General features: G+C 40.4%; 1 protein-coding gene across 1 annotated transcript; it reads right to left on the bottom strand.

The window, feature by feature from the left end:
- Positions 1-1,023, bottom strand: LOC131025829 (uncharacterized). Its single transcript, XM_057955615.1, has one exon. It carries the CDS (start codon positions 1,021-1,023, stop codon positions 1-3), a length of 1,023 nt encoding a protein of 340 aa, XP_057811598.1.
- Positions 1,024-13,523: the final 12,500 nt, after the last annotated feature.

Genomic DNA, 13,523 nt, shown 5'->3' with positions numbered 1-13,523 from the left:
TTACTGGACAAAAATGTTTGCTTGAATCTCGTTCCTCTTGATGATTTCCGAATCCTCCAAACCGAATGTATCATCCAGGGCATCAAGGGCTTGTAATTCATCTTTAAGAGAAATAATGGCGTGGTCAATGTTTCCAAAGGAGACCCTGTTCCATTCTTTCAATGCAACCTTTAGCTTCTTGAGTTTTTCTTTGAATATATAACAGCTCCAACATGTGAACGATCCTTCTCTCCAAACTTTTTCAACCAGCTTCAAGAACTCAGGATGTGAGGTCCACGCATTAATGAAACGGAATGATTTGGGTCCCCAATCCACATTTTTTGTCGAGAGCAAAATAGGACAATGATCATAGATCATTCTTTGAAGCCCTTGTCCATGTGAAGATGGCCATTCCGACAGCCATCGAGAGTTAACAAAAAACCTGTCCAGCTTGCTTTCACGCTCACCATTAGGTTTATACCAAGTAAATTTGCGGCCCTGTAAGCGGATCTCCGTTAAATCACACCTTCTAATAAACATGTCAAAATTTCGGGTATCCGTAGCACAAAAGGAGTCCCCTCTCCCCACCCTCTCATTCTGTTTTCTAATGGCATTGAAGTCTCCCAGGATACACACACAAAGGTCACAGTTGTGTTCCCCAATCATACTAATCACACCCCACAAATTTGCCTTCTCAGATACAGTCATTGGTGCGTAAATATTAACAAAACAACAAGGGATATTACCTGTCACCCATTGTCCATTCACAGCGACCCCTCCCGGAAAATCCCACCAGCTTGAAGCTGCAAACCTTTCCTTGTTCCAGATACTAAGAATGCCACCGGACCGACCTGTCGAATTCCTGAAAGTCGCCTCGCACTTGTCAGCACCCCACCACGAGTTACACAGAGATAAAGAGAAAGACTCAAGTTTAGTTTCCTGAATGAAGCAAAGATCGATCTTCTCCCTTCTAATTAGATCTCCAACGTCTCTCTGTTTTGCTTGACTCCCCAGACCTCTAATATTGTAGGAGAGGGCTTTCATTGAAAACTGACTTTTCTCTCACCCAGCTTTCTATCTTCCCCGGAATTCCTTTGTTGAAAAGGGACCAACCTCGCCATTTCCTCGTCGCAAAGATTACTTGTAAGGCCCAGCTCCTTACCAAAGTTCCAAATTTTGGAGCCTTCGATCCCTCTCGACGTTGGTGGTTGCTCTTCCCTGAGATCCCGCTGTCCGTCATCCTCTTCGCCTTGTGAATCATGATGGTGAAGCATGAAACTAAAATCTAATCTAAAAAGTAATAATCGAGACAGGATTTACGTGGTTCGGTCGTTAAGACCTACGTCCACGGGAGATCTTCGAGTTTTTCCACTATATTTCGAGATAATTATATTTTACAAGTGTGTTGCTCCCAAATAAACTATGATGCCTAATGCTAATGCTAACCTTCTATTTATAGATGTGAGAGTGAGCCCTAAAGGCCTTAGGCCCATGAACTCTAATAATTGGATTTAGGCCCTTTAATGCCTTAATACACCTTAGTCTTGATTTGACCCATGTGCGCTGTCCTTCGTTGCCCGTGTTGAGTAGCTCCCTTGAGCTGCGCAGGCGAGTCTGTGCTGCCAAGTAACTTGAGTAGTCTGCGCCACCAAGTTACTCAAGTTACTTGGCAGCACAGACTCGCCTGCACAGCTCAAGGGAGCTACTCAACACGGGCAACGAAGGACAGCGCAGATGGGTCAAATCAAGATTAAGGTGTATTAAGGCATTAAAGGGCCTAAATCCAATTATTAGAGTTCATGGGCCTAAGGCCTTTAGGGCTCACTCTCACATCTATAAATAGAAGGTTAGCATTAGCATTAGGCATCATGGTTTATTTGGGAGCAACACACATGTAAAATGTAATTATCTCGAAATATAGTGGAAGAACTCGAAGATCTCCCGTGGACGTAGGTCTTAACGATCGAACCACGTAAATCCTGTCTCGATTATTGCTTTTTAGATTAGGTTTTGGTTTCATGCTTCACCACATGATTTTCCAGATCCGCAATAAAAGCACCCCATTTCTGTCTTTGTTGTCCTTTCTTTTGAGCTCTTTTCGATTTTTTGGAAACTTTATGGGTGATTTGTGATCCCACCTTGTTCTTTCCGCCTCTTCTTGTCGCGACCTTCCCCTTTTCCTCTGCAGTCGATTTTGAAAACCCAAGATCATCCGCTGCCGGAAACACGGGAGGGACAACCGCCATATCGGAGAGAGCTTCAGATGATTCCGGTGTACCCCTCCCTCGGATATCTGTCGATTCCTCCACCGAGATCCCCACGTTAAAAGTTTGGGCCACCGAGGTGTTAGTACCGTCAAGATTGGTGCCATGTGTAAAAGATTTATCACATGCATTCTTCAATAACATTTGCGGAGGATATGGGCTTTAGGTACAATGGCCCATCAGCTCGTCCTCTTCTTGTGGGCCGGAATTTCCCCTCCGTGGGCTTTCTAAACAAACTTATTCCTCTGGGTTTTGACTTTGGTCCAGCGTGCGTGAAGGACAAAAAGGATTCGAAGAGTCTCCCTGACAACCTTTAACCGCCTCAGTGCCAGCATCCTTCTTGGGAGAATAACCCCAAACTGTGTTATGTGCGGGATGCGAGGAGTCGCAAATTTGGGCAATCGAGGCGTCATCTTCCATCTCACCACCGACCCCTAGGCTCCCAATCTGAGCCTCCGCTAGCTCCACCGAAACTAAATCCCACGACCATTCTGAATCCATCTTCGGTTCCTTTCCATTCTTATTTCCTTCCCAGGGTAGTTCATCTAGTAAATGAATTTCTTCAATCCTGACCTGAAATTCAGCTCCATCAATCTTACATGTGACATTTCGATCAAAAGCGTGGAGGCCAGTGGAGATTTGAATAAAAACGATATCCAATCTTGATCTATTTCTCGTCCCTTCGTCAATCTTAAGGACTCTCCCCATTTTCGCGCAAACAACGTCGAAAAATCTTGAATTCCATGCATGCGCAGGAACTCCGTACCACCTCGTCCAAACCATTCTACGCTGGTGAACATCAATGTAGCTCCAAGGTCTCGTCCACTCAAACCAGAAGGATTTCCATTCATCGAGCTCAACCAAAGCGTCCTCCACTGTACTTTCCCCACTTTTTTGAACAAGAACGAGATTACCACCAAGCGTTGTCACCTTAAGTTTACCCGCGCTTTCGCTATTAATTTCGACCTTTATCTCATCCCAAAGGAACTTTGATTTCAAACAACCAGAAAAGGTTCCGTGCAACCATTCTTTCTCCTCCTCCATCGACTGGAATTGTATGACCTCGTCCATCGGTGAGACCACTGTTTTTTTTCCGATAAGGACCTCTTTGAAGGAGATACCCTCTTTACACTTACTAGGGATACAGTTAAGTTTCTTATTCCCGGTATTATGTGCTGCTCCCTTATTGGTGAGGCCTTCAGACTTCGGACCTTGCTCCTCTCGCGCGAACCTGGGCTCAAAGACACGGATTTTGTATGACCCTATCCAAAGCTTGTTCAGCTCCTGTAACAACATTTCGTGTCGCGCCTCCCCCGTGAACCTGACGAAGCCGAAAGGTTTTCCTTTCAGATCCTTCTTCCTAGGGCAAAACACATCGACCACCTTCCCCACCAACCCGAACTTCCATCTAAGAAAAAGGTTATCGATCTGTCATTTCGCCAAGATCTATCATTTGCCTTCTTTCTTGTGAAACCAGCGTTCACATCTGCAGGCCTTCTATAAACTCTCCTTCTCTCCAGGCTTGGGTTCCTAGGGTTTGGGGGATCTGTATGCCTAATCGGATGTCGCTCGGAAAAGGTTGAAACATTTCCTCTCTTCCTCACCACTCTCCACTCACTCTGCATGCTGGATTGTTTAATGGATTATTCACAATTCAGAACTTGTTAATATTGCTGATGAAATTTAGTCCAAGTAGTACAACTAAGCTACAAAAAATCTCTACTTAGTAAAAGTATAGGGGTGGCTGTTGTTTTGTATTATTATTCTTTACAGAATTCTTTGCTATTGAGAACTTGTTGATGTTATCCATGAGGTTTAGTATGAGTGACAAAATTAAGGCATAAAAAATTTATGTTAGAATGGCACTTGGATTTAAGGTTTATGCGCGACACAAGTTTCGAGTTTATTAAGGATTAGTTTATGAATTTTGTTATTTTATTATTAATCTTATTTTGTTAATTGCGGGCTTATGTATTTTGCATGATAGTGTATTTATGCTAGATTAGGGTATGTTTTTCTGTATAAACTTTTAGAGTTTATGATCCTTGTTTGGGTGTTCTCTTTTAGTAATTCCAGTTCTTTATATTTACTACTGAAAGAAAGACTAATCCATAAAACATGTGATGAAATGTATTGTAACAGCGAATGTGAGTACCAAGCAGGATACTGCAACGTAGAAAGTAACAGAAACAGTAACAAACACAAACACCGTAAATGGTAACTCAGTTCGGTTAAACAACCTACGTCTGAGGGAGCCTCGCCCAGGAAAAATTATCTACTATGAAGTTTAACATGTACAAAGGACTTACACAATAAGACACCCTCTTACTTAGCCTCTACATCTTCCAAAAATCTCATCAACGGTGAATAATTGAAAGCTAGAAAACGACTAACTTCCTAGGCGCACCTAATCCCTTGAGAAACTAGAACCAATAATAAAGAAGAGTATATAACTTTTACAATGTACGCTCATGTGTATAACTCGCAAATACTCTTCTGCTAGAATAAAGAAAAGTACAGTATCAGGAAACGTACTACAAACGGTACTAGTCTGGGGTTACACCTAGCAGGAACATAATTCTCGACTACATGGCGAGAGTAATTAAGAACGAAAATCCCCAGCCTTCTTCCACGAAATATGGCCTCTTTATATAGATGTAAAATCATAGACTCCTTCTTCAATTAGAATTCGTCCATGATTATCTTGTTAAACTTTGATGTTGATCTTTTAAAAGAGAAGAAGTTCATGATAAGCTTGAAGTCTATCCTTAGGATGAAAGAAGTCCACAACGAATAGATCTCTGAGGAGAGGTCGAATACTTCAACAAAACATCGTGCAAATTTGAAAGGTATCTTCTGAGAATATTCTGATACTGACAGTATCACATCGGGTATCTCTGATGGTATCAACTGATAGCAAAATGTCTATAGAAATGACAACAACATAGAACAACTACCATTTTAACTTTATCAAATTAGTGTGGTGAGTGTGCAATTGTTCATGCCCAATACTAGAGAGGAGAAGATAGAGAAGATAGTAGAGGAGTTGCAATCAGGGACGGAGCCAGGGGGCTAGGGGGCTAGAGCCCCCCAAATTTTGATTTTTTATATATATATAAAACGAAAATTAAAAACGGGCAGCGTCACAAACCCTGGCCACGAGAGAAACTCACCCAGCCTGAACCCACCTTGCGCCGCCACCACCGTCGGCCGTCGCACCACCGCCGTCACACCACTGGTCCACCACGGCACCACCACTGTGCTGATTCCACCTTCCATTTTAGAGACCAAGAGGTAGTTTGCTTAGCATATGCGAATTTTATTTGTGAGATGAAACCCACTTTGTTGATTCCACCTTGTGATTCGTGAGATGGGAGTCAGTTTCATTTTTCTTTTAAACCATATTATCTTGCAATTGGTGGGAATGGACGGTGGAGTTAATTTGTGGAGTCAATTGGTAGAGTCTAAAGTGGACGGTGGAGTTAATTTGTTTTGTGAATTGTGATTATGACATTCAATTACAATTTTTTTGTGAATCAATTAATTTCGTTTATTAATTTGAGAATTGTGATTATGACATTCAATTAATTTTACTTTGCATTTCAGTTCAGAGACCAAGAGTTAGTGTCTTGAGATTTTTTTGTCTATTAATTTGTGAATCAATTTCGTTTATTAATAGGGTATGACTTATTTATCTATTAATTTCAGCTTAGCAATCAATTTATTAATTTGAATTAATTTAATTTTATAGGAAATGGAACGTTTTTTTTCTAAAAAACGTAGAGGTGAATCTTCAAGTGGTTCAATTACACCTTTTATTGGAGCAAATGTTGAAGCAAATGTAGAAGTTGAAGAAAATGTGGAAACTGAAACAAATTTTAGTGAATATTTTCGTGATCCGGGATTAAGGAAACTAATTGATGAGTTTGATATTGCTATTCGAGATCAAGTACGTAGAGAATATTGGTCTATGGGGCCTTGTCAAGTAGTTGGACATACCTATCCAAAGACTGAATTCGGCACTCAATTAAGGAGTTTTCAAGATGCGTGGTATCAAAAGTTCGTGTGGTTAGAGTATAGTGTTGCAAAAGACGTTTGCTTTTGCTTTTGGTGTTATCTTTTCAAGCCACAGGATAAAGCGAGTAAGTATAGAGCAGATGCATTTACCAAGACAGGATTTAGCAATTGGAAGAAGGCCTTGGTTAAATTTGCAGAACATGTTGGAAATACAGATAGTAGTCACAACAATGCCAGAATGCAAATTGAAGCCTTTAAAGATCAAAGACATAGTGTGGCATCTATGTTTAGATCACAAGCTCGTGAGTTGGATGTTGCTTACCGCGCTCGTTTGACGGCTTTATTGGATGTGAGTCGTTTTCTATTGAAGCAAGGAATGCCTTTTCGTGGAAAAGATGAGTCAACTAGTTCTTCAAATCGAGGTAATTTTCTTGAGTTGCTTCATTGGTATAGTGATCATAATGATGTTGTTTCCAAAGTTTTGGGTTCAAATGCTCCTGGTAATAGTCAAATGACTTCTCCACAAATTCAAAAAGATTTAGCACATGCTTGCAAAAGAAAAGATCAGCTTAGAATGTTAGAACATGAGAGATTAGTCAAAGAACTCAATGATGAAGTAAGGACAAGTGGAAAAGGCCAAAAACAGGAGACAAGTTTGGTAAGACCTGGAGATACTCGATGGGGCTCACATTATGTGACTTTGCTTCGTTTATGTGCTATGTGGCCTTCAGTAGAGAAAGTGTTGGAGAATATACGTGATGATACCACTAGCTCTGAGGTTAGAAGTACTGCAAGAGGTTTGCTTCGGAAGATGAATGATTATGAGTTTGTGTTTGTGATGCATTTGATGAAATATTTGTTAGGAATCACAAATGAATTGTCATATGCATTACAAAGAAGGGATCAAAATATTGTGCAAGCCATGATTTTGATTGATGCAGTGAAATCTCAACTACATGACTTCAGAAACACTGGGTGGGAAATAATTTGTGATGAAGTCAATAGATTTTGTGAGGTGAATGCTATTTCTTTGATTGATATGGAAGACACAATAACACGACCTGGTTATATAAGGTAGAGCATCACCAATGATCATTATTACCGTGTGGAGATTTTTACAGATGTAGATTTCAAATATTTTATTCATTTTATTTATTTTAATTTTTCATGTCTTAACAATAAGTTATTATTTATTCTTGCAATGTTAGGTTGTTGATTTAATCATACAAGAGATGAATAATCGTTTTTCTGAAGTTAGCACCGATCTACTTAGATGCATGACATGTCTTGATCCAAGAGATTCTTTCTCCCAATTCCTCATTAATCACTCATGCGTTTTACTACTTGGTATTATTGACGAAGCTGTCGTTTGAGCTTCGCGCAAATAAAATATCATGTGCCCACAACTAGACTAGTTAGTGGTAAGTCCAGAGTCGAATCCACAGGGAACTGAGCAGTAACTTCTCCTGCGAGGGTGTCACTAAAAATGGTTTGTATTCTGCAGTGTTCTGATCACAACGTGCTTATGGGCAGAACGGGGTTTCCAACTAAAACTGAAATAACAAAGTAGATAAATCAAATAACAAAACAATTCTGACTTGGGTTTGAATCACTAAACATGAACTGGACACTCGATCATTGGTGCAAAGATAAATCACTATACTCGCATACCAGTGGTTATAGGCATAAGAATTGTTGCGCCCCTATTGTCACTCGTCACGCACGCAAAAACCCCTCGCCCAATCTATCCTTTCAGATTATGATCCCTTAGAAGGGTCAACTAATGGAAATCAACTACCCCGGGCAACATCCACGCTCTCTGCGATGGTCTATCGCTAGTTGTGCTTTGCCCAGAATGCTCTAAGAGCTAGATAGACCCACTTGACTCTTACGCCGATATTTCACAGCAGTCACGGCTCCAACACTCGTTGTACTATTTTGGAGGTCGATGGCAACTCGCCTTTTGCCCAAAGTATTACTTGTGGCCAGAACTCCCTAGTTAACTAGTGACCAATTAATTAACCAAGTTGTTACAACCTTTTTGAAATCAAACCTAGTGTATCGGGAATATGCTCATACAGTTGTTATGCCCAAATTAGATCTCTCGAGTTAAGTGTTCATACTTAGATCATCTTGCCCAAATCAGAATATAAAACTTAGCCAAACATAAAATAAATAACAAAGGCAAAAGACATAAAGGAAAAACTGAAATAGAAACTTACTTAAGGCAAAAGGGTACTTACGGCCAAAAGCGCCACAAAAAACATGAACAGAAAATTAAACTGCTATGCCCATAAGGGGCGACTACTCCTACCTAACTATGGAAAGTAAAACTACAGCAATGGTCTCTCAAATTTCGTGCCTCCCTCCCTTTTCTCCTCCTGAATGGTTCACAGCTATGTGGTATTTATAGGCATGAGTTAGGGCTACTCAAGCTGGGCCCAAAGGAGTGGGCTGGAATTAGGGCTCCTTCTGCCCGAGATTTCTTTCCTTATCCAAACCTCAAGGGATAAGGTTGTTTTGACTTTTTTCCTTATCTACATCCTCTGCATTCTTCTTCTCTGCCCCGTCTGTACCTTCTGCCCAGCTGATTCCGCTGCTCGGATGATTCCTCTGGCAAAGCCGACTTCGCTGCTCTGGCACTTTGATTCCGCTGCTCGGATGATTCCTCTGGCAAAGCCGACTTCGCTGCTCTGGCACTTTGATTCCGCTGGCAGCTTGATTTCTCTGGCAAAGCCGACTTCGCTGCTCTGGCACTTTGACTCCTCTGGCATTTCTGTACCTTCTGCCCACGATCATCTTCTGATGCAATTGGGTCCCGCGCGGTACTTATGGGCAAAAGGGTCGGTTTGCCCAACATCCTGCTTCTCGAACTTTTAGTCTTCAAAACAAGGTTTTGAGTGTCCCAAACTCCTCTACTTCAAACTCATGCCTCTTTTGCGGAATGCAGCAGCATATGCCTTAAAAGCACCTTCTGCCCAAAGAACGGGCATGCCCTGGAACAACGCCCTCCCAGGCGACTGACTCTAGCAAAACAAAGGAAAAAGACTCTATCTAGACCTAAAACGGACACGAAAAACGAGCACCACACGGGCTCATCAATTATTTATTATTTTTTGGACAAATTGCACGAAAATACCCCACTTTATACCAAATTTCGGTTTTTTTACAAACCTTTTAATTGTAGCAAGAAATTGAACGACCTTTCAATTTATTGCAATTGGCATCCCCGGTGTTTTTCCGGCCAAGTGAATGCTAAGTTGGCAGTCGTAATACCAACATGGCATCAAAAATGCCAAATCACCCCCCTTTCCCCTCCCACGTCACCCTCTCTCTCTCTCTCTCTTCCCCCTCTTCCCCTCCAAATCACCCCCCTTCCCTTCCCAAATGTTGTACGCCAACCGCCGCCCTCTGCTTCGATTTACAGCGGCGAAGCCGCCGCCTAAAACCACCCACATCTCTCTCTCATTTACCGTCGTCGTCGCCTAATATTCTGGTTGCGAATCCAGACGGGGTGTTTGGTATAATTGGAAAAGACTTCCAGCCCTAGCGGCTCGATCTCTGCCGCGGCTGCTTGAGGAAGAACTCGGCCGCTCAAAATTTCTTTCGGCCGTGGAGGAAACTCGGCCGCTGAAAGTTGATTTTGGCCGCTGGATCTTTACTTCGCCCGATCGAATGTAGACCTCGGCCGCTTAAAATGGAGCTCGGCCGCTCTAATTCGACCGTTTGGAGTTGAGTTCGAGAATTTAAACTCGGCCGATGGACAATTTTCTCGGCCGCTGTAGTTGAAGACGTCGCCCGCTGAATTGAATTCTCGAACTCAGCCGATGGGCAATTTGCTCGGTCGCTTTAGTTGAATTCGGCTGCTGGAAAAGATTCCCGACTGCTGGAGAAGATGCTCGGCCGCTGGAGGTTTGTACTTGGTGCTGAATTGAAGATTTCGGCCGATTAGAAGAGAAATAGACGCTGGAAATTAAAACTCGGCTGCTTGAGGAAGAACTCGGTGGCTGGAATATTATTCTCGACCGCTGGATTGAAGACTTCGGCAGATTGAGATAACTCGGCTGCTCGGGGAGGACGAAGCTGATGGCTCTGTTGGCGGGGCTAGAGGACAGGTCGGCGGCCGTTCATCTGGCCGGTCAAGCGGTCGTTCATTTGGGAGGGGAAGAGGGGAAATAGAGAGAGAGAGAGGGTGACGTGGGAGGGGAAAGGGGCTTATTTGACATTTCTGATGCCACGTTGGCATTCCGGCTGCCAACTTAACATTCACTTGGCCGGAAAAAACACTGGGGATGCCAATTGCAATAAATTGAAAGGTCGTTCATTTTTTTGCTACAATTAAAAGGATTGTCAAAAAACCAGAATTTGGTATAAAGTGGAGTATTTTCGTGCAATTTGCCCTTATTTTTTACAATAATTTCATAATATCTTTATTAATGTGAAATAGCAAGGATTCAAGATGTCATCAATCCATGAAACACATTGATGGCAAGTATCATTACATTCGGTCTGTGGTCAAGCATGGTGGTGTAGCTTTGATGCATATTGCGGGAGTTGATAATCTGGCTGATCCTTTCACGAAGAGTCTTCCTGGTGCGGTGTTCAACAAGCATGTTGAAGGCCTTGGAGTTCGTGGCCTCCCTATACTAAATTAAACTTTAGTTTAAGTGGGAGATTTTGTAATAGCTAGAGGATATTATCAGTTTTCAGTCACATTGTATACTAAAAGTTTGCTTTAGTATAAGTGGGAGAATTGAAGGGCTGTATACTGAAAGCAATACTTTATGCTTGTATACATTGATTCCTTTGTTCACTGTGATTCTTCTATCTGAAATATTGTTATTGCATAATCCTATTATAGTCCAATTTATCTCATACTATAGATTATATGGTGTGTTGTAGATCACAGAAGATCATATAATTGGAAAAAGTTGAGATATAAATTGAGTTCACAATCGAGGCAACTATGGACGAGTTGCTGGTTTAGATTGTAGCATAAATGGATAAATAGTTTGTCTTGGCTATTTATTTATGCTAGTACCTTCGTGTATTGAACAGGATCACAGTGAGATGAATTCTTTTATTCTGACTAATTAAGAATCAAGATCTTGGCGACTTAGATAGTCTTAACCTTAGTTGGATTAATCGGTGTGAATAATAGATTGACTATTGCTTTGCTTTATCACGGGTGAGAGTTATCTTGAAGCTCAATATACTCGATACTTTGGGTGATAACAATTATTATTTGACATGCGATTATATTGCAATAAGGAATCGTGTCCTGCTAATAACAGGATGATAATATCCTCTCGAGGAACTTAATAAGTTTATCGTATTAAACCCTGCAGGTGGAATTAGTTCCGATACGATAATAAGTTTAAGTGGTAGCACTCGAGATGTCGTTTATAATTAAACGACTAATTAATTAATTAATTGATCGTCAGAGGAATTAATTAATTAATGAATATTGGATATCTTAAACACGGGATTAATTAAGTCTAATACTAGCCCCGACTCACCTAAAGAATAAAGAGGTAATTCAGTATTAATTTTCTAGTGGAATAAATTAATACTTGTGTCTCGATTTTATTCTGGGCTGAATAGGAAAATCGAGCACTGGGAGGCCAAACTTTATTCAAGCTAGTAGATCCCCGCTTGGCCTAATAAAGGTTGCACTCCTTAAGTGGGCATCCCTCTCCTCTCTTAAGCCTTTGCGCTTGGTCTGATTTAATTATGTTTTGGGCTTATTATTTAGGTATGTCTAATACCTAATATAAGTAATAAGACAACCCTAAACCTAATTAATAATTATCATACACGTGAGAGCAAGATTGAGAGTGAGGAGACGCTAACTTTGAGGGAGAGAGCTTGAAGCACGTTGCCACCCAACGTCGAGCTCTACCGTGGGAACAAGTTGGAAGATCAACACTGGAGTCTTTGATCGCCAGATTTGCAAGTAAGTTTCGAACTCTTGCAATAGGCACTTGTGATTTTTGTATGTACTCGTTTGGCATCCGAAATAGGTCACGGGCAAATGGATCATACGTCAAACTATGGTTCCTACAATCTGTGCAAACCCTTAGATAGTGTTTTCTATTGGACGCAGACAATATTTTTTGGAGAACCAAATTCCAGAAAATGACATTCTATGTTTTGGGCTCAATGGGTGTTTCGTTGTACCGCTAAAATTAAATGAAAACAATTCACCCGAGAGATGTTGGACTGTTTCGAAAATAGCTCAACCATCAATGCTTATGAAGCCATGCATCTCACAAGACAGACTGGATAGTTGCAGTATATATCCTTTGTTCGGAAAAATGGTTGCTCAACCACCCTCTTTCCGTTATTTTATTATAATTCTTATTTTATTAATTATGAATTTACGTATTTTGCATGGGCCTAGATAGAAGTAGATTATAAATAGCATATTTACATTAGATTAGGGCATGTTTTTTGTATGAACTTTGCGGCGTAGGTTGTGGCAGAGTATCTCGTTCGATGTCAGTTCTTTTCTCTTTCCTACCATTTCAACTCTATTAATCTATCCTTAAATCAGAAGGTTTTTGTTCAATTTGATGTATTAATTTTGACAATAAGGCTATAGATCTCATCGCCAGAATCTGTATGGATGATTACAATTTATGCCTGGTATTTGTTTCAGATATACTGAAGTAGTGACATATATTACGTATCCTTTTGTCCATTGCATTTTCTTTTTTGCCTATATAGTAAATAATTGTTTCTTGGTCCATTTTAGCACTAACCATGCATGATTAGAACAATATTTAGCTACATTTATTTTCTAAGCAATATTGCTAAGTAATCCATTAATCAAAAATATTCATGAGATTAAGTTTTTTTTATGATATTGTTATTAGTATAGTATCAATATAGTTTATGCTTGCCAAATGCCAACAAGTAGATGTATAGTTGAACGATATATGTTATATGCAATACTTTTAAGTGTATCCATGAAAAATATATACTATGTACTTATTATATATTGGCGACAATGAGGCCCGTTTTCTCCAAAAATCTCAAAGATTTTGAAAGGAGAATCAAAGAATAATATAGAGATAACTCTTGCCTATATACATTAATTTTAATCTACAAATATCGGCATTGTATGCTACTTTGTGTTTATTAAATTAAATACTGCGAATCACCATCACAAAGATGTTCACAATTTCTCATGTGTCTACAATGTATAAGATAAATATAGCATATGATAAGTCTTTTTTTTCATCTCTAATAAACAGGTGA

The sequence above is a fragment of the Salvia miltiorrhiza genome, chromosome 5 (genome assembly GCF_028751815.1).
Source record: "Salvia miltiorrhiza cultivar Shanhuang (shh) chromosome 5, IMPLAD_Smil_shh, whole genome shotgun sequence".
In the NCBI taxonomy this organism is placed as follows: domain Eukaryota; kingdom Viridiplantae; phylum Streptophyta; class Magnoliopsida; order Lamiales; family Lamiaceae; genus Salvia; species Salvia miltiorrhiza.
The sequence above is the reverse complement of the archived record's forward strand: the minus strand, read 5'-3'. Positions and strand labels throughout refer to the sequence as shown.

Excerpts from the sequence above, each read along its gene's own strand:
- LOC131025829 (XM_057955615.1), bottom strand. The coding sequence starts at position 1,023 with ATGAAAGCCCTCTCCTACAATATTAGAGGTCTGGGGAGTCAAGCAAAA.